The following is a 24,867-nucleotide window of genomic DNA, read 5'->3' on the forward strand; positions in this document are numbered from 1 at the left end:
TTTGTCTACATCTGAGCTCCACATTACAAGACAGACGTGGACTTAATGGAGAGTCCTGACAGGGCCACGAAGACAATTAAGGGACTGTACCAGCTGTCCATATGAGGAGAGACTGAGAGAGCTGAAGCTGTTTGGCCTGGAGAGGAGCCTCAGAGGGGTCATTTCAATATTATAAATACCTCATGGGAGGGAATGAGGAGGAGGGAGCCAGTCTCTTCTCTATAGTGCCCACTGATGGGACAAGAGGCAAGGGGCACAAATTTATAGAATGATAGATTGGCTTGGGTTGGAAAGGACCTTAAGATTAAATAGTTCCAACTCCCCTGCCATGCCTGGTTTAGCTGACCCTGCTTGAGAGATGGGGGTGAGCTATATTCAAGAGGTCATTTCCAACTTAGACACTTTTTGTGATTTAGGCCTTGAGGCATGTGGCCCAAACTATTTTCACTCTAGTTTCTGCTTTCAGGGCGTGAGCTTTTCTGTTTAAGTCTTCCAAGGCCATTTGCACAGCTTCACTTCAGCATGTTGTGAAACAGCAGTAATCAGACATGTGAAGTTTGAAATTCAGGGAAGTTAAACTTGCAATACTCAAACTTGTGGGCCCTAATTGCATTTTAATCAAATATGCATTTATACTGGTCCAGTCTTAATTGCTGTTAAGCAAAGCTGCTTAAAACATAAAATAACTTTCACAGTCATGTTTCTGAGGACTTTATCAGTGTATATCTTCTGGGAATAAAAGATTCCCCCAGAGTAGCTTGGTTCATCGCATTTCAGTGAATGTCTTTTTCTTGTTTTTCTGATTGCATGTAATTCTTGCACTGTGATGTGAGGCTACTGCAGGTAATGATTGTCCTGCCATTTCAGGTAAGAAAGAACCGGGTGGCAGGCCTACTGCCCTTTCATCTTTTTTATATAAAAACTGTATTGCAGCCAGAAGATGCAACCCAAGCAGGATTTTGCCTGCTCTGTGGGACCTTTGTTCCTTTGGTCTATAACTTAGAATTTGGCTTTGTGTGCAGATTTTGAATCTCTCTGTGCACTTTGTTCAGAATGAAGTTGTTTGTATCATGAACTCATTCAGATAAAGTGCTAATCATCTGTTAAGTTCCTGCTTAAGACGCTGCATGCAGCCAGGATTGACAGGTACTTGTAAGATAAATCCTCTTTATCTGTTCTTGTGTCTATGGTCTTCCATTTCCTGCTCTGCCTACTCCCACTTTCTGCTTCATGTAATGGATGTGGTCAAACATGTAAGTTTAAAACTTACAGATTTTTATTTAAACATAAAAATACCACCCACTGCTTCACAAGAAGTCTAATGCAGGATGATAATTTCCCTTCTTAGCATTCATTTGCATGCCTTCATATATGAACGAGTGAACAATGTGCCCTTGTCACAAAGGCTATTAATATCCTGGAATGCATAGGCAAAATATTGCTAGCAGCTCAAGGGAGGGGATCCTTCCCCTCTGCTCAGCACTGGTGAGGCCACACCAGCAGTGCTGGGCTCCCCAGTGCAAGAGGGACTGGCAGAATGGTCCAGTGAGGGGCCACCAAGATGGTGGAGGGACTGGATCATCTCTGCTGTGGGGAAAGGCTGATGGAGCTGGGATGGCTCAGCCTGGAGCAGAGCAGGCTCTGGGGGATGGAATCCATGTCTGTAAATACCTGCAGGGAGGGTGCCAAGAGGATGGAGCCAGGCTCTTCTCAGTGGTGTCCAGTGACAGGACCAGAGGCAACAGGCAGGAGCTGGACTATAGGAGGTTGCCTTTGAACACCAGGAAATGCTTTTTCATTGCAAGGGTGACACGGGCATAGGCTGCCCCACGAGGTAGTGGAGTCTCCGTCCTTGGAGCTCTTCAGGGGCTGCCTGGACATGGTCCTGGGAAACTGGCTCTGGATGTCCCTGCTGGAACAGGAAGGTTTGAACAAGCTTGACCTCCAGAGGACCCTTCCAACCTGAACCATGCCATGATTTTACAGTTCTGTATTGATTTCTGTGGAGAAGGATAGCTCTCTGAAAGTACATGAATTTTTGCATGATACCAGCTCTCTGTTGCAAGTACCACTGGTTCTGTTTCAGCAGAATTTTCTGACTTAAAACATGGGCAATGTTTTGAGCAGAAATTAGTTCTGCTACTCAGAAACAGTGTCAATGGATGTGGTGAGCATGAACATGGATGTAAGCAGCTGGGGGCTGTTATTTGACACTGGGAGCTGTTATGTAGTGAACTTTTCATATACTGAACTTCTTTGCCTCTTCATCTCATCAGATATTCAACTGTTAAAATAATACAATCCTCTTGCTTTTGATGACTCAGTGTTGCAAATAACTTTGCAAACACTGTTTACAATCCCTGATACAGATCTGCAGGGCTGTAGGATGCTTGTATTCTGTGATTAAGTTAAATATGCCCTGCTTTTCCTGTTTGACTCAGTGTTTAATGTCTGTGTGCTGCATTTCTGTTTCCAATGGCTTCTTGTTTGCTTATTTTTCTAGGCTTTGACCTCCCTAATAAAAATGCATTTGTCTTTGTGTGCAAATGAAGTGAACTGTGAAATGTCTTGTGTTTATGCAGTTTTATACCCTTTTGCAGTAGTGAAAATGTCTTTAGTATGAGTGCAGGGGATAGCAATGTGGCCTCATACCTGTCCTGGCCCTGTGGCCACTCCTTCATAGCTGCAAACAGATGGTCTTGTGTTCAGTTTATTACTTTTGTGTCCCTGTGGTGCTGGTACAGTGCAGCACAGGTAGGATGGTTAATCATCCCCTGTTGCTGGATTGCATAGCAAGCCTGGGGCTGATATTAAAGGTTAGTTGTTGATCCTTCTCACTGTCATCTTGCCGCCTTCTGCTTTCTAAGCCTGCTGAAACATGGAGAATGGTGTAGTTGAGCACTTAACTAGAAGAGTGTGTTAATACAGTCTTGCTTTGGAGAACGCTTAGGCATTTGCAAGAGACCAAGTGTTTCAGTGGCTACTTCAGGAGGAAAGGAAGGGCTGTCTTTTGTACATGCGGGGAGGAAGTGTTGAATGCAGAGCAAGGTGGATGTGAATTGGACACAGGACAAGAGGAAAATGTCTTCTGTAGCATGTAGTGTTTAAAAGGTCAGGTTCCTGGGTGATTGGGCATCTCTGCTAAAACCTGCCACTGCTGACAGTTGGGAATTAATGACACCCAGCTCATTCTTGGCTGACTCTCCTAATGACTGATGGGCATTCTGAGCTGTCCATTTACCCTGGTGAGCTCCTTCCTCTAGCATGTCCTTGAGGGTTTGAGAAGTCTGCAAGCACCGCAGGTTCCTGTAGTAATGGTAATTATTTCTCTTTATGTTTTTATTGTCAGATTGAGTTCAGCTTGCCAAAGGCAACTTGCTTGTCCTACCTTCTTTTGTGCTTCATGTATCTTCCTGTCATCTGCCCTGCATGACACCATATTTGGCTGAATCCTTTTCTAATGTTCATCTTTGCTTTGCTGATTCTATGCCAGACTGATCAGTCATATAGTGCTATGTCTTGTAGTTTGGCCCTTGCTGTCATCTTCTCTGTGGCTAAGAAAGCCATGTTCATTGTTAATGTTTGTGACTGGGCTTTCCTTTTTAACCTTTGTTATTTGTCTTGTTTAATATAACTGCCCTTAGCCTTCATGCATCTGATCATTCACAGAATTAAATCATCGCTAGATACAGCAGTGAATGGCAGGTAGCAACCATCTGCAAGTCATTCAGAAGAGCTTGTGTCAGAGGCATATTAAAGTGTTTGTTCTTCTCTTGTACAGTTAAAAGAGCTTGTTTTAAAATGTACGCTCAGGCAAAGCTCCTTTCCAGCCTCTATCTGTGCTAAATGGCTTGTACACCAAGGTGATGGACCTACAATAGTGACCAAAACAGACCAAACCAAATGTTTCTTGTCCGAGCTTCTAAAACACTATCATGAGATGCAACACTTTTGTCTGCCTTGTTTAACATTCTCACAGAGAATTTTTCAGAGTTGACTTCAATAGCAGCTTGTTGCTGTCACAGTGATGAATGGAACAGATGTGTGTCTGGCAAAGCTGTCTCTGCTTTGCCCTAAGGCATACAGTGCAGAATCTGGTGGTCTTAAGCCATTGCTCTACTGTTGCATTGCTTCAGCTTTGCAATAACAAAGCAAGGTTATGCATGTGACTTCTAGCCAAGTTTCACGTGAGCTGTGATATAAACTGCTAGAACAGGAAAGAGGCATGCCAAGTGTGGCTAATCAAACAGTGCCAGGCTCTGCAATGGTGACAGAAAACCTGTTTGAGAATTCCAGTGGGATAGATCCCTGGGTGGCCTGCAACAGCTATTTCGAGACTGACTTTCTGTGTGTGTGAGGTGGAAGTTCCTACAGAGAGTGCGAGCTCAACTCTTTCCAGAAATACCTCTGACACTGCAAAATGTCCACAGGACCTGGATGCAGAGAAGCTTATTATCAAGTCCTTAATGAGGTACAAACAGCTATCATAGATAGAGGCTGGGCTTCCAGAGGATTTCATTGACTTGCCTTTCTGGTATGGGAGTGACTATATTACATCACTGGCTAAGGTTTCTGTTGATAATACCTTTTGTGATTGATCACTGCCTCTTCCCTGTTCTTAAATGGGGCCCAAGAGCAAAGAACAGAATGGCTGGATAATCAACTAGCCCTTGCCATCCAACATGCAGGAGTAATAGTCTTTAAAGACACATGGAAAATTAAGCTAATCAGAGCATCATTTGGAAAATTACTTTGCACTTGGCTATTTTGCTCCATGTTTGGCAGGATAGCATTGTCCTTCTAGTACCGTGCCAGAATTCCTGTCTGAGGACATTGGTCCAACACTTGATGGTATGTGCTGAGTTTCTGCAGTGCTGGCACTGTTCACACAGTGAACTGCCTCTTTCTCAGGGCAGGCCTTGCTGCCTCTGCCCTTCTCCAGGGGTCTGGCCCTGGTCAGACAATGGGGCTGCAGGTAGTGGTTGCCAGACCTCTGACTGTAAAGAATTGTGCAGCTGAAGATGGGTTCCTGTTTATTCTTACAATCCATTGTACTGATAAGAAAGGCAGAACAAATACAAGATTTATTTTATGAATCTTATTTTCTATCCCCAGATTGGCCAGTTAGTTCCTGGTAGTCAGAGGTTGTCATGCATGCAATAGATGTTAGGTTTACCAGGGTTCACAAAGCCACCTATTTGGTAGTTCATGTATATTGCATGCTGCACAAAGACACCCAGTATTCCATTAAAACAAAAAAAAAATTCAGACTTCAGAGCAGAAGGGTTTCTGAAGTCTTTCTGAAGCATACTCTGTTGCAAGAAAAACTGGGACAAAGTTATAGTTCATGTAGACAGGGAACAAAACGCATTCGGGATCAGCGAGATTCTGTGATGCATTACATCCTGGTCCTTGGGGGAATGCAAGAATCTTAACAGTATTGGATACTCTGAGGAAAAATCTGTTCTTGGTCAGTGTTCAGGTGGTTGTGCATCTGCAGCAATATTGCGTTTCTGGATGTGCTCAGTCTCTGTCCCTCTGTAGGACTGTAGCTGTCCTTATCTCTTGCCCTCATACCCATCAGTGATATACTATAGATTTAGGCAAAATTGGTTCCTGCAAGCCTCCAGCAAAAGTTCTGGAAGTCATGAGTGGCCATGGGTGCCTGGTGGGTGTGGGGTTTTTAAGGCAAAATGTCATTTGACATTAATTTGTTTGATTTTACAGTGATGAATTGTTCTTTTGGATAGAAAAGAATAAATTACTTGGAGGGCAAAGGGGCCAGTACTCTTAAACCTGATCTTGATTTCTTGGCCAAAACATCTACAGAAAGGAAAGAGGAGTAATGATGGGGAAATCAGCTGCTGGAGAAGACCTGACGTAGCCTCTCCTCTCTCAGTAGCCACTTATAGACCAGACGTACACAGTGGGTGTACGACTTAAGTCAGATACTGCCTGTAGACCAAAGCAAGTTAACAGGACTTCTCCATTATGGATGTTCGGGAATCTCTTTAGAAGGCCCAGTATGAGAACCTGTTGTGCTGGACAAACCTCAGGTGTTTTACTGTATGCTGAGTTGGACACTGGCTGGAAGCATGGAGACAGGGCTGATGCTGAAAAAGGGCTGCCCTACCAGAAGGGTTTGGAGTCTTTCAAGTACTGATCTCATCAATGTTGAGGATGTATAGAAACATTGGGAATGTGTGATGCTGAGGTAGGTCAGGATATCCTCTAGAGGCTCAGGGAGATATTAGAGGAATGAACAAATTCCAGTTGTAACTCAATAGTGCAAAATACAAAGCTGCATAGAATTCCAGAGCTGCTCATTTGGGAACTGAGGAGGATCTGGTATCTACTAGCTACTCGGGAGAGGAATTTGACCCACTTGCCGAATGTGCAGTGGTACAGTCCCCAGTAGAGAGAATCGATGTGATTGTGCATGGCCCTGGCCAGAGTTCCTCTAAAGCAGTCAGTGTAACTGACAAAATGCAGAGCAAGTCTTAAGAGGAAGACAGTATTTAGCTTACTTTACTTTACTCTTTACTTTTACTTTACTGTAAGTAAGTGTAGTGCTGTGAAGCTGAGAGGAACTTGTGGTGTCTGTAAAGAGGTAAGCACTAGGAATTTAAGTAATCTACTGGACTCCTAAGATGAAAGCTAGCACAAGAACAAAAAGCAGTAAACTACTCAGGAATGGTTGATTGGGAAAGTAGACTCTGGCCATTGGAGCAAGCTCTATTTCCAGTGCTCGAGTAAGATAATATGGTTTGGTATGTGCAACAGCAAGGTTGAGCTGATTTACCAAGGAAGAGCTTTCTTTTCTGAATAGAGCCCAAAGATTATCTCTCCCCCAAGGCTGGGAACTAGTCTCATTCCTTTGAATCCTCTTTGGTATGTGCTACCCTAATCCAGGAACACCTGGAAAAAATACAAGTGCACATCCTACCCAAGCCCAGCAGTAGCAGTACAGACCAGGACCAGTTGTGATTGTTCAAGACACTGACAAAGCAGGTTGAGACTGTGGGACCAGGCATGCTCAAGGGTGAAAGCTGAACTTCAGAAGGGATGGATGATCATTCTGTTCTCTCTGCTTACCTCTGTGTTTCTCTCTGGTGGAGCCAGCTGCTTAGTTTTGGAAAGTTGTTCATGGTGTTTTCAGATTGGCTGTCCCAAAGGCTTTTTTTTGGGGGGTAGGGGGGTGTCCATACTTGTGTTCTGCTTGTTCTTATGGCTGAGAGTTATTCTCTCCCTGTGCCTCTGAGTGGTTTGTGGTTGTAGCTGTGGGGACTGCTGGGAGACTTCTGCTGTGAGGGTGGTCATCTCTCCTCATTCAGCAGCTTTGCTTGACTTTGTCTTGAGGCACTTTGGCACCAATGCCCTGCTGATATGTGAAAAGTTGCCTTGTAGGTCTGTCCTTCTAATAATAACTAATTGCAGTGATCTTGGCATCTCTGGCTGTTTCTAGGGCTGCTGTTGAGTTGTTTGTGACAAATGTTACAGATCTGATTTAAGTTAGGTGCTTTCAGGACTTGCACTCCAACAGGGTGCAACTTCCCAGCTTGTCTTGCTATGTAGCAGAAGCTATGATCTGGAGGTTTGCTCTTCTCGTCTCCAGGTTTGCTCTTGGAGAGTAACACTAAGCTGCCTTAGTCGAACTGCAGCCAAGGAAACAGTGGAGAAATGTATCAGTGCAGGTGACCTTAGATGAGGGACTGATGAAGGGTCAACTAAACTCGTTTCTGTTGCCCCTTTGGCTACCCAGGGGGCCCTGGAGTTGCATGTGTTCCCTAGGATCTAGTCAGGGATGGGCTACAGTTTCCTGCATCCTAAGCATTCATGACTTTTGTTCTAGTGGCACCGGACACAATTAACAACCACGTGAAGACCTGTCGTGAGGAGCAGAAGAACTTGCACTTCTTTGCCCCGGAATATGGAGGTAGGGTGTGGCTACAGCTGCAAGCCTGGTTTTGTTGGCCTTACTAATGCTTCCAAGCTGTTCTGCATCTTGTTTTCAGCTACAGGCTCATGACAGATGTTGCATTAACAGTTTTGAGTTATTTGCCTGCTTAAATGCTTCAACTCCTCAGTCTTTTGATAGCAGAGGAAGGAGAGAAGGCTGCAGAGGGAGAGAATGCAGGGATGGACTGATAACACTACCTTATTTCTGTGTTACAGAAGTTGCCAACGTCACCACTGCTGTGGACATTTACTCCTTTGGGATGTGTGCACTGGAGGTGAGTGTGGAAAACTTTGACTGTGGTAAAGAGAATGAATTTGAGGGAAGGAGATGGCTCTGTAGGTATTGTGGTTATGGGTGGTTTAGCTTGGTAACGAGCATTTCATTCTCTGAGCTGAATGTACTTTGCCTTGGATGGTTCCCTATTGAAGCTCCCCCACATGCCTTGCTCCTAGTAAGATACAGTTCAGTAATGGGTAGTTGTTTCTGAAATTTCTAATGTGTAATTAATTACTGTGCAGGTTTTGTCCACCTCTGAAGTCTGACCCACTGGCTGGTGGGAACAGTTACTACTATAAACTGTACTTCAAAGTACATGGAGAACAGAATTCCCCTTCTGGGGAGTACCTGTTCTTCCTGTGGTGTCTGGAGGAGATGACAGATGTAGTCCATAACTTTTCTGGGTCAGCCTCTCCCTGCCTGACATAGGTTGTGATTGCAGTCAAGCACGGGTCTGACGTACATGATCTTATCAGCTTAGTGGTTCCTCTGTCCTTGCAATCAGCAGGCCCAAGTCTAGAAAGTGGGAGTTGTAAGTAGAAGTATTTTCTGGGAAGAACTGTCAGCAAGAGCCAAAACGAAGAATTCCCTATCATCTGTGCTGCACATCCCATAAGTGAAGTAGGAAGAGAACTGTGGAAGCTCAGAACTTTCAGGAGGCAAAACTTGAGCTGAATCTTAAGATGTTCCCCAGAATCTTTTGCCAGCCTTTCCTAGCTGGGAAGTTGTGTATGAGTTGGCTGAAGCCAATTCTGGACGGCATTGTGTGCTTGCTTTTCTTCCTGTAATACAGAGCTATTCATAAAGCCAGGAGGGACACTGTCAGATTCTGGCAGTGATCCAGTTACTGCTTCATTTAAGGGATGGGAACTATCAAGGAGAAGTACTGGCCAATGGATCATGAGATTCAAAATGGAGATATGTACTGTCCAGGGTGATGCTGGCAAAGTTTTCAGGTCTCCCTGGCAATCTGTTAGGCTGCTAGAAACAAGCAGTCATAATGAGGCTGTCATTCTTTCTCTGCCTCCACAGACCGTGACCTTAAATAGCACCACACAACTTGGTTGTTATGATCTCACGCTTGGCAGTGGTCTCCTTAAGCTCTGTTCAGTGCAGTCAGTAATTCTCCATGAAGTCTGATGCGCTGCTTTGTGTTTGCAGATGGCGGTACTGGAAATACAGGGTAATGGAGAGTCGTCTTACGTGCCCCAGGAGGCCATTAACAGTGCCATCCAGCTGCTGGAGGACCCCTTGCAGAGGGTGAGTGAGGAGGGATCAGTGGCCCTGAAGACATGCGGGCATTACACATGGTCTCATAAAAGTTTTGTTTTTCAGGAGTTCATTCAGAAGTGTCTAGAGCAGGATCCTGGCAAACGTCCTACTGCCCGGGAGCTCCTTTTCCATCAGGCGTTGTTTGAGGTGCCATCACTGAAGCTACTGGCTGCTCACTGTATTGTTGGACATCAGCGTGAGTATGGAGTCCTAGGTTGCCACATTCCTGTGTTCTTGTGAAGCTTCCATAAGTTGTCAGTACATCTGGCATCCTAGAAAGCAAGGCCTTCATGCTGCTTTAAACAGACAGGGACCAGGGCGTTGTGAAACAGACCTGTGGTCACTGCAGAGCCTGGAGGACTATGGTTCCGAGTGACTTTAACAGCCTAAAGCCTCTGAGGTTTTTATTGCTTTTCTTAGGTTGGAAAGGAATTGCAGTTGTTCTAACTTTTGTTTTAATAGATATGATTCCTGAAAATGCTTTAGAAGAAATGACCAAAAACCTTGACATGAGTGCTGTGTTGGCAGAGATTAACCATGTGGACAGGGAAGGAGTCAAGATGATGTGAGTACCTTGTGGTGTGCCTGGAGGGAACTGCTCAGGTGCATGTGGAACAGATGCCAGGGCACTGGGGTGTGAGCACTGATGGATCTGCCTGGGATCAAGTTAGTGGTGAAATACCAACACTGGGAAACAGAAGGGAGCTGGTAGGTGCTGCTGGTGAAGGGTACAAAAGATTCTGTGGAGGGTAACTCCTGGGTGGAAGAAGATCTTGCACTCGTCATGTGAACAGATCCCATGCAGCTGAGATGTGAATTGTTCCCCAGATGGAGGGGTGGGAAGTTAACACACTGTAGTTGGAACAGTCCTGAGCAAAACCTGGTTGAACAGTTTGGGAAAGTGGCTCTGATCAGTCATAGGCTTGTCAGATGGAGTCCAGCATGTTGGAGAAATGGTTCCTCGGTGTTTTCTTAATGGAACAGCTCATTCTACAGTATGCAAAGGGAAAAGCTGGTTTTAGCAGCTGTCAGTAACACAAAGCAGCCATTTAAACTATAGAGGTGCCTCCCTAAGTAAGCATATGGAGCAAGTAGAATGCCAAAAAGTGATGTTAAATTTTGGATAATGAAATCTTGCCTGGTTGAGTGGTTAGCTGAATAGAATGAGATATGGATACTGTATTACCAGAGAAGACCAGGGTGCTTTCAGGGTAGCCTGGCATCCTGGAGTGCTCAGGCTACTGAACCGACAGTAGAACATGTAGTGATAGTACAAGGGGGAGTGGGTTTAAACTGCAAGAGGGAAGATTTAGATGAGCTATTAGAAAGAAGTTCTTCTTCCCTGTGAGGGTGGTGAGGCCCTGCCCCAGGTTGCCCAGAGAAGCTGTGGCTGCCCCGTCCCTGGCAGTGTTCAAGGCCAGGTTGGATGGGGCTTGGAGCAATCTGGTCTAGTGAAAGGTGTCCCTGCCTATGGCAGGGGGTTGGAACTGGATGAGCTTTAAGGTCCCTTCCAACCCAAACCATTCTGTTATTCTATGAAGTGAGCTTTATGTGTACACATACAAAGTTGCAACCTTTGTCAAGAGTCCTGGAAGTCATTGTCATCACATGGAAGAACTCTGTCCTCGAGGGTGAGAAAGAGGAAGAGCAGTAGACATATGACAGGTTGTGGCACAAAGGGGAGAGGCTGTCAGTGCTTACTGTCCTCTGTCAACAAGGAGGGTGTTCAATGGAATTATTGGCTAGGGAATTAAAAATGAATTCATAGGAAGACTTCCTGTGGGATGTTACACTAAGAAGCCAGCAAGATGAAAAAACAGTCTGGGAAAGAAATTAGGGAACAGAAAGTATCCCAAACTCCAGTGAGAAATATTTGGGCAGAGCATTACATCCTGAAGTACAGATTCTAGTTTCTGGTCTGGAGAGATACAGCTGGTTATACTGTGCCATCAGCTGCTGCAGAGGTCCTTGCCTTTGCAGTGCTGTGTGCCCTTGCTCTTCTTGAGACGGGACATGGCTTCATGGATCTGGTATAACAGATGTCTTTGAAAAACCTTGCTAGGAGCATGGTGTCATTGGGCTAGCTCCCAAATAATTGTTTGCATTGGACAACTCTGTACGGGGAAGTGATACGTGTTCTGCCATAATTAAAATGCTGCCTCATCCTTAGCTTCTATGAATAGTTGCTTCCTATACAGGAAGATTGAAGTCTTTATCACCTCTGGCTGGCTGCCTGTCTGTACTCATCCTGCCCACTGATGCAGCCATAGTCTAGGACACAGGGATTTGAAACTGCGTCTGAAGACATTTGAGTGGATGGTTCTGTTAGATAACTTTTCATCTCAGGATTTCATTTTATTATTTTTTATTGCCAGCTTCTCACAGTCTCCAGCACTGGAGCTGGACAAGTTCCTGGAGGATGTAAGGTGAGACATTGGTTTGTGGTTTTTTTTAAAGGGCAATTTTAACTCTGTGTGAGACTGGGAAGTTTCAAGGAGGCATAACCTCAGGCCTTGCTTCTTTCTTGTAGGAATGGCATCTACCCACTCACAGCTTTTGGGATGCCACGACCCCAGCAGCCCCAGCAGGTAGTGGTGAAATCACCCATTGCTCCACCATCAGTGAAAACCCCAACTCCAGAGCCTGCTGAAGTGGAGACCCGCAAGGTGAGCAGTGGGAGCTCCATTCTTCCTCCTCTCAGCCAGTTGTGTTGCACAGCAGCAGCCAGTCAAGGGGTGTCTCTGCTTCTGTTTCAGGTGGTGCTGATGCAGTGCAACATTGAGTCAGTAGAGGAGGGAGTGAAGCATCATGTATGTTCCCACCTTCTGTCTGAGAATGTTGGGGGGGGTTGTACCTGGGCAGCTGTGCAGAGGCCATAGCTTCAGCGTACTGGTGTGGTGCTGGTGCCTGGTGGGACCCTCTGCAGATCCTTGGAACCCAAAGCCAGGTCCAGGCCTGTGCCTGTGTCAAACCTGGCACATAGCAAATGCTTTTGGCACCCCCAGATTCAGGCTTCCTCCACAGGATGGTGCTGCTGGTGCTGGAGGGGGGTGGTTCCTGCACTGATGGGGCTTTCTGGGGATGTTTCTGCCTGTGGCAGCCTGCAGGACTGCAGTCCCTCATGAGAACTTCTCTACCCTGCAGTTAACACTGCTGCTGAAACTGGAAGACAAGTTGAATCGACACTTGAGCTGTGACCTGCAGCCCAGTAAGTACCTTTTATTCCCATGCTTTGGTGCATTGGGGAAAGCAGTGCACTCTGATCTGAGACTTATGTCCTTCTGTGTTTTGCAGATGATAACATCCAAGAGCTGGCAGCTGAACTGGTCCAGCTTGGATTCATCAGCGAGGTAAGCACACTTGAGGCTCAGGTAGGGATGTAGGTCTGCATTCCTTTGTCATACATCAGTGGTTTATGCCAGATCAGCCCTTTCTAGGTGGGGAGGTAGAAAGTCAGACATGTCCTTGCCTGTGTGCCCTGCCAGACTCCAGCCAAGCTCTTACCTTTGTGTGAACTGGGCCAGCCCCTCACTGTAGCTTGTTCTTCCCAGGCTGACCAGAGCAGACTTACCTGTTTACTTGAAGAGGCATTCAGCAAGTTCTACTACACCCGGAACGGAGCCCTAACGGCAGTGACGGTGTCATCTTAGCACACCTCGGCGCCCAGGCGGCCAGTGCAGCTTTGTTGCCTGTGACCCCTTCTGTGTCTGTCCATCACTGTAGGGCATCAGCAAGACCCCAGCTGCAGTGCTTGGAAGCTCATCCTGCATGTGCCGTGGCTGGGCTCAGCGACAGTCCTCCCTGCCCGCCTATTAAAGGGGACTTTGCGCATCAGTATTATTTCCAGCCCTGTTTTTGTTGGGATTTTGCCAGGTGGTGCCGTGGAGCTGGGTCCTGGCTTTGGGGTGGTCTGTAGCCCCATTCATGTGCATGGAGTTTGTTCTGTTTGAATTGTACAAAGTGTCTTTTGCACAGCACAGAAACGGTTGTTTTTCTTTTTTTGTTTTTCTTTTTTTTTTGTTGTTTTTCTTAATTTAAAGGTAAGCAGGGGTGAGCCCCTAAGCCCTGCCCCCCCCTCCCTGCCCCCACCACTCACTCCCTTCCTTCCCGGGCACAGGGAGCCAGGGGTGGCCGGGCTCCCCCAGCTCCTGCCTGGCGCTTTGCCTGCCTTCTCTGCTCCCATGGGCTGCACTTTGTTTACTCGTTTTGCACAGCTGCTCAGCCCTGCACTTGGGCATGCCCTGGACGTGCAGCGCTGCGGCGTGTGCTGACCCACACGGGGCCGCGTCTCCTGCAGCTGCCCGGAGCCCGGTGTTGGCCCAACCCGTCCCGCTCTCCCCGGGGCTGAGGGGGAGCCGGGGGAAAGCTGCAGCGCTGGGACCTGCCCCACAGGCCCCTTATTTCCCCCCCGTCCCGGGTGCGTGGCGGGGCTGAGCCCGCGGTCCCGCTCCTGCATCTCATTTCTATCATTTCCTATTTTTAATAAACTGTTTTGTAAATACCTGAGTGCTGCCTCTTTCCGGGTCAGGGCGGGGGGGAGGTGGAGCGGGCTCGGCCCTGCCCCGGGGCGGTGCCGGCGGCTCCCGGCGGGACGGTGGAGCAGGAGCCGGTGTTATGGCCGGTGGTCGGCGGCTGGTGGAGCCGCGGCGATTGATGCGCTCCGGGCTGGGGCTGATCGTGCTGGGGCACGGCGGCCTGGCGCTGGGAGCCATCGTGCACGGCTCCGTCCTGCGCCATGTGGCCGGCACCAGCCGCGCCGTCACCCCCGCGTACGCGGTGGCCAACGTGGTGTCGGTGGTCTCGGGGCTGCTGGTGAGAGCGGCGGGGCCGGGATGGGGATGGGGGGGGAGCCGGCCCCGCGGTGAGCGCGGATCTCTTCCTCGTAGAGCATCGCCGCGGGCATCGTGGCCATCCTGGTGTCGCACAACCTGTCCCGGGCAGCGCTGGTGAGTGCGGGGCCGCGGGGGGCAGCAGGCGCGGAACATGACGGGGGGGGGGGGGAATCGGGGCTCGGCGCGGCCTCTGTTCCCGCCGCAGCCGCTCCCCTGGACCTTGTCCCCGGCGGCTTCTTCCGCCTCGGCGGCTCAGCCCCGGGAGGGCGGCGGCAGTGAGGGCGGCACGAACACTTCAGCGGGCGGGGAAGGTGCAGCCGGGGTCAGGAACCCCCCACGGGCTGTGCGCTGCTGGTGGGGGCCGGGTCTGTGCTGGGGCTCCCCAGCCGAGGGAAGGGGCTGCCTGGGAGCGGCAAAGGACGTAGAAGGTGCAAAAGCCTCGTCCGAGCGCAGGGCTGAGCAGAGCTGGAACGTGCAGGATGCTACCTGTGCTCGCTCGGTGCAAACGTCTGAGGGGCTCCCAGCACCCTGTTGAGCGGCTGTGGGAAGCTGTGGGGTGCCTGGCCCCATGCAGCGGCAGCGCCGAGCCCCGGCATGTCCCCAGCTTGGGCCAGCCCCGATCTCACCTGTTCTCCTGCTGCCTGCAGCACTGGGCCCTGCTGAGCGTGTCCCTGCTGAACTGCCTCCTGTCCGCAGCGTGCAGCGTGGGCCTGGCGCTGGCCTTCGCCCTCACCGTCAACAGCCGGGGCACGCACCTCATCACCGGCTGCAACAGCTCTGCGCTGCCTGCTGACGCCCGTGCAGCCATAGCGACCAACGACTGTCCTTTCAACACCACTCGCATCTATGTGAGTCTGCAGGGCCACCACGCACTGCACCCCTACTCCCACCAGTTCTTCCTGCCTCTGCTTCATCTTTGTTTCCTTCTCTTCCCTTTCTTCTTTCTTTTCCTTCACAGAATCACAGAATGGTTTGGGTTGGAAGGGACCTTAAAGCTCATCCAGTTCCAACCCCCTGCCATAGGCAGGGACACCTTCCAATAGACCAGGTTGCTCCAAGCCCCGTCCAGCCTGGCCTTGAACACTGCCAGGGATGGGGCAGCCACAGCTTCTCTGGGCAGCCCGTGCCAGGGCCTCACCACCCTCACAGGGAAAAACTTCTGCCTCATATCTAACCTGAACTTCCCCTGTTTCAGTTTAAACCTATTATTCCTTGTCCTGTCACTATGATCCCTGATGAAGAGTCCCTCTCCGGCATCCTTATAGGCTCCCTTCATAGGAAAGCTGCTATGAGGTCTCCATGCAGCTTTCCTCTCCAGGCTGAACAGCCCCAGCTTTCTCACTGACTCTCCCATGTGCAGCCCTCTCTCTGCCACTCTTTCTCTCTCCCTCCTACTCCCTTTCTTTCTCTTTCTTCCCCCCTGCACAGTCTCTGCTCAGCTGCATGGGCCTGGCTGGGTGCAGTGGAGCATGCCAGCCTCCCTGTGGGACCTCCAACCCTCTGCTCCACAGGACACAGCCCTGGCGCTCTGGTTCCCCTCCATGGTGCTGGCAGCCACAGAAGCTGTGCTGTCTGGCAGGTGCTGTTTGGTGGCTCTGATCTTCCGGGGCATTGGGCCCTGTTCACACAAGTACACCAAAGAGCAGGTATGCACCATCCATCTGGATGGGTCTCCCTCCTCTGCCCCATCACTGCTGCCCTTTTGTAGCATTATGAAGGTGCTGGGTTCTGTTGGGCCCGTGTTCCCACACAAGCAGGCAGTCAGCAATGGGAGGGAGGGAATGTCAACTTTGAAACCTCTCCTAGCCAGCCTTGGAGACAAACTGGCACCTTTTCATCTTGGGTAGTTGCAGAGGGACCTTCCTCATCCCTCTGATAGCTAAAACTGTTCTGTCTTGGCTATCCTGAGTGAATCCTATCCCCCCAACCTGACCCAGCTCTTCACACATCCCCTCTTTTTGTTTGGGTTCTTTTTCCTCTCACTAGCTTGCTGGACCAAGTACAGCGAAGGAGGGGCCGGGACGCGAGATGCAGCAGCTCCTGCCAGGGCTGGCTGAGTCTTGTACCTAGCTGGAGAAGTGAGTGCAGTGCACCGGCTGTGCCTGGGGTGATGGGAGGGCCCCTGAAATGCCTCTTTCCAAGTACATGCTCCGAATACTGGCCAGAGGTACTGGTGTGATGCCTGGCCCTGCAGCACTCACACATACTCTTTCACTCCCAGGTAGTGCTGAAGGAGTGCTGTGACCCAGTGAGGTGAAGTTGCACCTGCACCGTGCTCCTGCTCCTGTTCTAGGTGTGGGTAGGGTGGGCTGCAGGGGGTAAGGGGTCTGCCTTCCCCACCAGCCCCACCACCCCGCCTGGGACAGACCCGGGTTCCAGACACAAGGTGCCCATGGTCACCAGCCAGCCTTTGCCCAGCAGGTGCTGTGAGCCCCAGACACTGTCCCCTTCTGTCCCCAAGCTGCAGGGCCCTTCAGGGCACACTGAAGGCTCCATCGATTTTTTACACGCAGTGATGGGGGCAGGCAGAGGTGCAACAGGCAGGGTCCTGGTGGCCCTGCTGCACAGCAGGCAGGGTCAGCTCCCTGTACCTGTGCTCAGGTAGACCAAGGAATGGAAGGTGACGAATCCCTTTATTGTGAGCCTCTTGTTTCCCTGAGTAAATAAACTTTTATACTGACTGCTCTAAGTGCTTCCCAGGGGAGATGACTTCTGGGCCCCGATGGAGTGACAATGCAGCTGGGATGTAAGCCCATCTCCATGCTCACCCCCTCACAAGGCACAGGGATGTAGTCAGGTCCCAGTGTGACCATCATGGTGGCAGGTGCATGTTTAGCATAGCTAGGTTCAGGCCGAGACATGCATGTGTACAGGGTTACGGCCCCGTGCAGTGGGAGTTATCTGTGTTCCTGGGCTCTGCATCCCTTGACAAACAGGAGCACAGCAGGATTAAGAAACTTTTTTATTGAGGGTGGAAGTGGAGGGTGCTGAAAAACAGGACTGAAAGCTGCCATGGTCCAGCTCATTGGAAAGAGAAGTTGGTGCTTGGGAGTCCCCCACACCACTGGCTGAGGAACTTGAGCACATCTTGGCATGCAGGGCTGTGGGATGTCTGCAGAATGAAAGAGGCCTTGGCACTAGCAAGGGGACACTGCCATCACCCCCCACCCAAGGGCACCCCTGGGGGTTGACAGAGCTGCACAAGCAGGGCTGGCCCTGCCCCAGCACTGTAAGTGAGGTTAATCCCCACCCAGCAGCATACAGGAGGGTGCATTAAAAACTGCCCCAGTCAGCGTATCTTCACCCAGCGGGACAATGTTTTATTGTCAGCATGAGAGGCTGAACACCCTGCAGCCTGTCTCCTTGCCCCATGGGATGCCTGGCTCACCTTGACAGCCATCACGAACTTGTTCCACGTGTCCTTGTTGGCTTCTCGGCCTGGCCGCTTGAAATCTATCTTGTTTCTTAGCACAGGGTACCCTGGTCATACAGTGACACCTTCAGAAACAGAGACCCACAGCAGACCCCTGCCTTGGGCACCCTTTCCCTCTCTGCCTTGGCCAGCTGGTGAGGGCTGCTCCCACAGGGCAGAGCAGGGGCACAATGCCACCTCTGTCTTTTAGAGACCAGAATGAGGGAATGCCCACTGTGGCAGGGTCAAAGGAACATGAAGGCTGAGCTGTCCTATACCCAAGTGAGTGTATCCAATGACAGCATTCCACCTCCTGAACTTCAGAGCCAGATTGTTGGTGGCCCACTCGTGCTGCCCCATTCACTGAACCCACTCTTTAAGTCCTGCACCCCAATCCCTTACTGAAGTGTGCAAATGGTGATGGTACTCACTGGAATAGATGGGTTTTATGGAGCAAGGGCAAAGCAGGAGAGGAGCTACATGTGTACGTGTGTGTCAGTGCAGGCCAGCCTGGACAGTGTCCTAGGTGATGCTGTGCCAGACTGAGCAGTCACAGAAACACAGTATGGTTGAGGTTGGAAGTGATCTCGGGTCTATATATGGTCCAGTGCCCGTGCTTGAGCAGGGCCACCCACAGCCAGTTGTCCAGGACCATGTCAAGATGACTTTCAGCTGTCTCCAAGTATGGAGATGCCACAACCTCTGTGCAATATGTTCCAGTGCTCCATCACCCTCACAGTAAAAAATCCTAGAATCCCAGGTTGGAAGGCCCTCAAGGATCATCTGGTCCAACCTTTCTAGGCAAAGCATGAGCTAGACTAGATGTCCCAGCACCTGTCTGGTCAAATCTTAAGTGTCCAATGTTTAGGGGTCCACCACTTCCCATTATTCCAATGGCTGATTGTTGTGAAAAATTTTCCTTGTGTCCAAGAGGAAAAAATTCCCAACAGTAACTTGTGCCCATCAACCCATGTCTTTTCCATGTAGCTCCTTGTAAAAAGGGAGTCTCTATCTTTGTATCCACCCTTTAAATACTGGAACATGGGGATAAGGTATCCCCTGAGTTTTCTTTTCTCAAGGCTGAACAGACCTAGTTAGCCCTTCTTCACACAGCAGGATCCTTCCATTTCCTCCAGCAGAACAGCTTCCTACAGCCTCACAGTCCCCCTCCTCCTCTTCCAGCAACTCCCTCCCAGATGCCCCCCTGCAACATGTTCCCACTCCCTGCATGTCACCATATTCCCTTCCATATGTGCGAGCGGGGCTGGGGCTTACCTGTAAGCACACAAGGCAGGGAGCGCACCCCTGTGTTTGCTGCCACCAGGGAGGCTTCATAGGTATCCCGCTCATCCTGCGGCAGCACCTGCTCCAGCCGCTGGTCCATTGACATAGTGAGCACCCAGTCCCTGACCTCCTCCCGCTTCTCCTCCTGCGGGGCAGAGGAGACACTGCATGCTGTGCCACCATCCAGGTGCTGCACTAGGGAGAACAGCACACACATACTGTGTATCTAGGGGGTGAGTATGTGCATTTATACTAGGGGGGAGCATAAGAGTGTGTGTGCATGTGCGTGTGTACTGGGGCTGCATGTGTTTGGGGGGGGGGGGGGGGCAGAGGGCAGGGGGAGAGCACTGAGTACATTTCCATGTCCTGTAGTGAACGGTTGTCCCAGCCTTGCCTCAGTCCCTGTTCAGAGAGAGACATGAAAGCAGCATCACTGTTCATGGGAGCTGAAAAAGGCAGATGACACTCACAGGCACGTGCTGTTGGGCTGGAAGTGGCACTTCAAAGGGAATGTCTGTGTTTTGGAAATCAGAGTTGTCCAGAGAATCCAGGTTCCCATCTTCAATGGCCTGAGAAAGAAGAAGTGGTGGAGCACTAGGCAATGCCATCCTTGGTGTTCACAGTACAATCTGCATCCGGAGGATGGCATTACTGATGTCCCATCTACCAGTGCTGCAGTGACTGAGCCCTCCTGGGAGGTGGCATTTATGGTCACCCTCTGCAGTGTCACAGAATGTGTGCCCCTGAGACACTGTGCTACTCAAACTTGTCAGGTGGTCTCAAAGAAGGGGAAGATGAAATGGGGAGCTTTTTTATTCTCCCCAGCAGCTGCTGAAAGCACTTGCAAGATTCATTCTGTAGAGTCTGACAGCTTCCTGGGGTTTGGTGTTTTCTGGTGACCAATCTGCTAGTCAGGGAAGGAGCTGACTGGCATGGGGGACTCCTGAGCTTGTATCACAGGGGCTAAAACATTGGGCCATGGCCTCCACCCCTCAGGTAATTTCCTTCCCTTGGAACAACTTGGATGAGATCAACCTGAAAGCTGTAATGGCACCTGCAGCCATGAAGACTACAGGCCTAAACTGTCAGGGCAACTTACTCCTTGCTGCAGCAGTTAAGGCTGCTCAGGTGCCCTGCATGGCAAGTCCTTCCACAGCTACTGTAGGGGATATGCACACTGAATGCTGAGCAGCATTCAGGGCTCTCCATCAACACCAGCTCAAACACGTGCTGCCACATTTGAGCCTCAGGAGCACCCTGGCCAGGTTGAGGGTCCGTTGTTGTCCAAGGTCCTACAGCCCATTTTAAGTATGATAGCCCTCCCTCCAGCAGACTATACGTACATCTGAGAGGTCCAGGAAATGGTTCAGGAAGATGAACGCCATGTTCTCCCAGTTGACTGCCTAGTACAGAGAGGAACCCAAAGTGAGACCAGGCAGCTTATCTTCACAACCACAACCGTCCTGCCTGAGTGAGGGCTAGAAAGGATGTGGTTCTGTTTGTGCTACAACATCCCACTTGCAGCACAGGTAATAGAGGAAGGCCCTCAATGCACATGTCTGGCTGCTGGTTTACCAGTGCAGGTAAACTGCACAGGTAAAGTTAAGAAAAGGGCAAGATAAGTTGAGAAACCCTGAGTCCTGGGTCCTCCACCTCCTTAGCCGCTCTGGTGGCAGACAGCTCTTACCTTGGCAGCTACCCCAGCTTCATAGAACACTTTGTCTGCAGGGAGCAGCTCAGTGTGGCGCAGCAGGGAAATGGACAGCTTGGCAGCCACCGTGTCCTGCAGACACAGAGGACAGTAAAGCTACAGTGTTCAGCACAGAAAAATGAAGTTGGATGAGATCATACTGCCCCAGACTCATGGCAGGGACTTTGCACCCACATATTCCCAATATGCAACAAAGGTTGAAAATGTCGGTCCTGACCCTAAATACCCCGTGTGAACACACAGGAGGACTGTCACCTGAAGATTAAATTCTTCTGCTTTACAGAACCTTGCTATTTTTTACTGGAAGCCACATCCAAACTCCCACATCCCACGAAACAGTGATTCATGGCCCGGGACAGCTGAAGAGCAATGCCTAACCTGGGAAGACCAGATTTTTGTGTGATCCCTAAATTTCTACTGGTGCCTCTGCTCTCACAAGTGATGGAAAGCATATTGATCAATTTCCCTCTGGTTTACATCTCAGCCTCAGTGGCAGGGGGCCGGTGCCACTAGAAGGAGCCTAAACTATCTCCAATTCCACCTCCTAGTGGGGGGCTCCCAGATGGCAGTAGTCCCATTCTCACGCATCCATAATGTGTAAGTGATCCATGAAATGGAAAAGTGAATCATGAATAACCCCAAACCTGCACGTGCCCACAGTGCTCTCCACTCAGTGTGGTGATCTGGCAAAGGAACTTCAGAAACCTTACCAGCTGCTTCACACCCTGAGCAGCAGAGCGGGTGGCGTAGTAGTGAGAGATCAGCAGCATCGTTTCAAACTCTTCATGTGCTGGAGTGTTTGCCTCGCTTGACTTTACTATGTTTTCACACTGAAGAAGAGAAAAGTAGAATGATTAGAACATGAGAGCACAAGGACACTCTTCACCCATTTGAATCCAGGGAGAAGTTGAGAGAGAAGGATCTGAAATATCCAGGGACTAGGAAAGGGGTGGGCCTACAGAGTGCTGAAGGGAGGAGGCTGTGGGAGATAGGGAGAACCAACAGTGCTGCAACAACAGATAGCGTTGGAAGCAGAGGTGAGTTTGGATGGACAAGGGAATTTGTTTGTGCTAGAGGTGGGTATTTGTGGGACAGAAACAGAGAAGAGGCAATTACGGGCTCTGGCTGAGGCATTCTGGGACAGGGAAGAAGTAGAAGGCTCTAAGCTTCACTGGGGAGATGAGGAGGACTCTTACTTTGCAGGCTGAGTAGTTCTCTGCTTTCCCCAGATCCCTGCCCACCCAGGCTGCTGAATATGGGTGTAAGACAAAAAGTGGACATGTTGTGATAGGCTCCCATGTAGCAGTGACACAGTGAGCTCCACAAGTGCCGGTGTCCAGACCCACTTCTAGGATTTGGCTTTCAGTGCAGGGTCATCTTCCCTGACTTCTCCTGCCCAGCTATGTCCACTTCACAGGATCTTGTTCTATTGTCCACATTGTCACCTCTTTCCCTTTGTCTTGTGTTCTACAAATACTGCCCATGTCACCTGGTAAAGGGCTGGTTCTTCTTTCTCCCTTGCTAGGAGCCACCAGGATGTTGGAGGTTAACAGGTAGTGGTGGCCATGGCTCACACTCACCAGGCTGAAGAGAACATCACGCAGGTCAGCCCAGCTGGAGTAGGCCTCAGCACAATTCATTCCGGGTGCATTCACCATCTCCAGAAAGAGACGCTTGTAAATGTTGAAATTCTGCAACAAAAAGGAGAGAACTCTTGAGGGAGCCCAATGGGGAGTCTGTGAATGTCTGGAGCTCTGCTCCTGCAACCACAGGCTGAGAGAATGGCAGCTCCTGCAACAGCACTGCTGAAGATTGCTGGTTGCAAGGGGTGCTGCAGGGCAAAGCAAGGAAACAGGGAAGAATGCTTCCTCCAGCCAGTGCTCTCAGACAAGCAAACATAGTTCCTTTTGGATCTGGTAGTTACAGTCTTCAAAAGAAACACAAATACTCAGCTCCTTCCCCGTGGAGAATATGCCAGGAGATTGCCATTAGTCCTCTAGCTGAGGATCTTCTGGGAAGAACACACAGCAGGGTTGAAGTGGCTTAGACATGTCGAACACCTGGCAATCCCAGTTCTGGATGGGAAGCCTGACTCACATAGCAGATCAGAGCACGCTCTGGCAACTCACACAGGGATGTCATGCTGTCTTCATTACCTGTGGGTTGGCAGGTGTTCCATGGTGGACATACAGGCTCAAGGCTTTGTCCCAGCTGCTCTCCCGGATGAGGCGGCTTGCATAGAGAGCTACATACTTGTGCAAGATTTTATAGTTCTGGAGAAGATACACAGAAAGCAGTAGGATAAGATTCATCAATTGAACATTTGTCACTCAGTGGGGACAGTTTCAGATGTGGGCACATTCCCATACACCTGAGTCCCAAATGGCAAGACCAGGTAGTCAGAGACAGACTGCACAGCAGACTTGGTTTTGCTTTGGGCCCCCTCTTATCATCCCCCGAGGGCTCACAGAGGCACTCACCTGCTTAGCTGCAACCTCCAGGCACTTTTCCCATTGCTCCTGCTCTGCATACAGATCCAAAGCAGCTATGACATCTATTCCCACCAGCTAGGGATGAAAACAGTCATAAGCTCACTGTGCAGGCAAGGTTTCCTACTCGCATCAAGGCAGGCATCAACCCACCTGGGTCTTTCTGTCACATGCACATAGTCCCTCCCCCTCTATGGTATGGAAGCACAGAGCCAGTACAACCCATTTGGCATGCAGAAACCATGACTCACAGGCACATACAAATTCCTCACCTGTGGGCATATTCAGGCAAAAAACCCCATTGGAAAGGCCTTAAGGATCTGCAGGGCTTTTCCTGACAGATCCTGACATCAATCCCTAGCTTGTGAGACATCCCAAATACTTACTGAATCTACCTTCCCTTGGTTCTTTAAATACTCCTTGTAACGCTGGTCCACATACTCCTCTGACCTACGAGGCAGAAAGAAACTTAATAGGGAGCAAGATTAGTAAGTAAGTGTCTTGCATCAGTGCAGATGCTGGATTCAACTTTGTCTACTCTGGGAAAAGAGGATTTATAGCTGTGCCATGTCTCTCTGGCCTGTTGCTGGGAGCTTAGGTAGAAGTGGGCAAAAAGGGTCTAGCTAACTCTTTGCAATATAATGTGTGAGGAGAGAAAGGGATCACAGGACTTTCAGAAGGAAGTGCATGCATAGGATTATGACAAGGGAAGGGGAGGTAGGGATAGGGATGGGACAAAAGGGATAACGATTTCCATGGGATGTGTGATGTCAGGATGGTTAAGTGGTTTGGGAGGAGCAGCTGTGGAGAACAGGCCCCCTCAAGCCTGGGAAGGTCACTGTGAGGAGAATTCAGGGAACCTGAGGGCAGCAGGACAGGACAGGACAGGACAAGGTATCATCTGGGGCTGGGAGAGGAAGCAGGAAAAGTATGATTTGAAAAGTTCAGGGCATACCTGGGGTCTAACTCCTTGGCCACATGCTTGGCTTTGCTCCATTCATCCCCTTCAATGAAGGCATCAATAGCTTCTTGGATGAGGTCTAAGCTGAGGTAGAGTTCAGCTGCCTGCAGGGCCAGAGACACTCTCATGGGAGACGAAATCCCCAATGGCACCCTGCAGCCCAGCACACAGCAACAACAGAAAATCTCTTCCCAACAGATAACCTCCCTTCTCTGCTTCCTGCCTCCTCCCAAGACCTGTCTCACACTATTCTGGGATTTCATTCCCTCCTTCCTCCTCCTTGAAGACTCTGCTCTGCCTGACTCTGGATAGAGCCATCCACCCATTACCCCAGGATGTGACTTGGCCTCCTTCCCTTGGATAGAGCTCTCCCTTCCTGTGCAAATGCTTCATCAGTAGTCTGGGAGCAGCAGCCAGCCCTTACCTCACTGTATTTCTTCATGGCCACCAGCTGAGGAGCCACAGTCCGTGTCACCTGCATGCTCTGTGACCGACCCAAGAACTTAATGGCCAACTCAGCAGCCTGTGAAGAGAAATTGTCAGTAACACAAGTCGTAGAAGCTGTTCAAAAAGGAATGAAGCTGGGAAGAGCTCAGTCCTAGCGAAAAGACTGAAAGTTAGAGGCACTTGAACTACGGGGTAAGGGGAGAAGAAATGACAGCACACTCCA

The 24,867-nt window shown here is 49.9% G+C and overlaps 3 protein-coding genes across 8 annotated transcripts in view; 2 read left to right on the forward strand and 1 right to left on the reverse strand.

Moving 5' to 3' along the window:
- Nucleotides 1-14,009, forward strand: part of NRBP1 (nuclear receptor binding protein 1) — a 39,872-nt gene extending 25,863 nt beyond the window's left edge. For 3 of the 4 annotated variants that reach the window (XM_061461330.1, XM_061461329.1, XM_061461331.1), the window contains 11 exons: nt 7,853-7,936; nt 8,176-8,234; nt 9,398-9,496; nt 9,572-9,704; nt 9,971-10,073; nt 11,884-11,934; nt 12,039-12,174; nt 12,265-12,318; nt 12,653-12,716; nt 12,803-12,858; nt 13,060-14,009. In XM_061461330.1, coding sequence (XP_061317314.1) covers nt 7,853-7,936; nt 8,176-8,234; nt 9,398-9,496; nt 9,572-9,704; nt 9,971-10,073; nt 11,884-11,934; nt 12,039-12,174; nt 12,265-12,318; nt 12,653-12,716; nt 12,803-12,858; nt 13,060-13,158 — 938 coding nt within the window. In that variant the 3' untranslated portion in view covers nt 13,159-14,009. The remainder of the gene's footprint in view (nt 1-7,852; nt 7,937-8,175; nt 8,235-9,397; nt 9,497-9,571; nt 9,705-9,970; nt 10,074-11,883; nt 11,935-12,038; nt 12,175-12,264; nt 12,319-12,652; nt 12,717-12,802; nt 12,859-13,059) is intronic. The other variant, XM_061461332.1, reaches the window with a different exon arrangement.
- Nucleotides 14,010-14,098: 89 nt separating this feature from the next.
- Nucleotides 14,099-22,388, forward strand: KRTCAP3 (keratinocyte associated protein 3). 3 transcript variants are annotated; one of them, XM_061461340.1, is made up of 6 exons: nt 14,099-14,320; nt 14,395-14,454; nt 14,988-15,188; nt 15,852-15,986; nt 16,327-16,418; nt 22,273-22,388. In XM_061461340.1, the coding sequence occupies exons 1-5, from the start codon at nt 14,123-14,125 to the stop codon at nt 16,408-16,410; spliced, it is 678 nt and encodes a 225-aa protein (XP_061317324.1). In that variant the 5' UTR covers nt 14,099-14,122; the 3' UTR covers nt 16,411-16,418; nt 22,273-22,388. The 3 variants fall into 3 exon arrangements, with proteins under 3 accessions (XP_061317324.1, XP_061317323.1, XP_061317325.1); XM_061461339.1 differs by lacking the exon at nt 22,273-22,388 and adding an exon at nt 16,562-17,029; XM_061461341.1 differs by lacking the exons at nt 15,852-15,986; nt 16,327-16,418; nt 22,273-22,388 and adding an exon at nt 15,299-15,845.
- Nucleotides 17,290-24,867, reverse strand: part of IFT172 (intraflagellar transport 172) — a 34,354-nt gene continuing 26,776 nt past the window's right edge. The window contains exons 36-48 of the mRNA XM_061461303.1: nt 24,622-24,720; nt 24,192-24,301; nt 23,623-23,686; nt 23,228-23,314; nt 22,904-23,020; nt 22,328-22,438; nt 21,458-21,577; nt 20,724-20,819; nt 20,380-20,439; nt 19,507-19,605; nt 19,028-19,181; nt 17,729-17,820; nt 17,290-17,452 (exon numbers count right to left, since the gene is read on the reverse strand). Of these exons, the coding sequence (XP_061317287.1) occupies nt 17,363-17,452; nt 17,729-17,820; nt 19,028-19,181; nt 19,507-19,605; nt 20,380-20,439; nt 20,724-20,819; nt 21,458-21,577; nt 22,328-22,438; nt 22,904-23,020; nt 23,228-23,314; nt 23,623-23,686; nt 24,192-24,301; nt 24,622-24,720 (1,299 nt within the window). The 3' untranslated portion in view covers nt 17,290-17,362. The remainder of the gene's footprint in view (nt 17,453-17,728; nt 17,821-19,027; nt 19,182-19,506; nt 19,606-20,379; nt 20,440-20,723; nt 20,820-21,457; nt 21,578-22,327; nt 22,439-22,903; nt 23,021-23,227; nt 23,315-23,622; nt 23,687-24,191; nt 24,302-24,621; nt 24,721-24,867) is intronic.

The sequence above is a fragment of the Pezoporus flaviventris genome, unplaced genomic scaffold (genome assembly GCF_033815535.1).
Source record: "Pezoporus flaviventris isolate CSIRO_AGI_PZ_B2104156 unplaced genomic scaffold, CSIRO_AGI_Pfla_v1 ptg000031l, whole genome shotgun sequence".
NCBI classification, from domain to species: Eukaryota; Metazoa; Chordata; class Aves; order Psittaciformes; family Psittacidae; genus Pezoporus; species Pezoporus flaviventris.

What these genes read in the sequence shown, in the direction of transcription:
- KRTCAP3 (XM_061461340.1), top strand. Translation starts at nt 14,123, where the DNA reads ATGGCCGGTGGTCGGCGGCTGGTGGAGCCGCGGCGATTGATGCGCTCC. An exon ending in ACCTGTCCCGGGCAGCGCTG is followed by an intron (nt 14,455 to 14,987) that starts GTGAGTGCGGGG and finishes TGCTGCCTGCAG; the next exon opens with CACTGGGCCCTGCTGAGCGT. An exon ending in ACAAGTACACCAAAGAGCAG is followed by an intron (nt 15,987 to 16,326) that starts GTATGCACCATC and finishes TCCTCTCACTAG; the next exon opens with CTTGCTGGACCAAGTACAGC.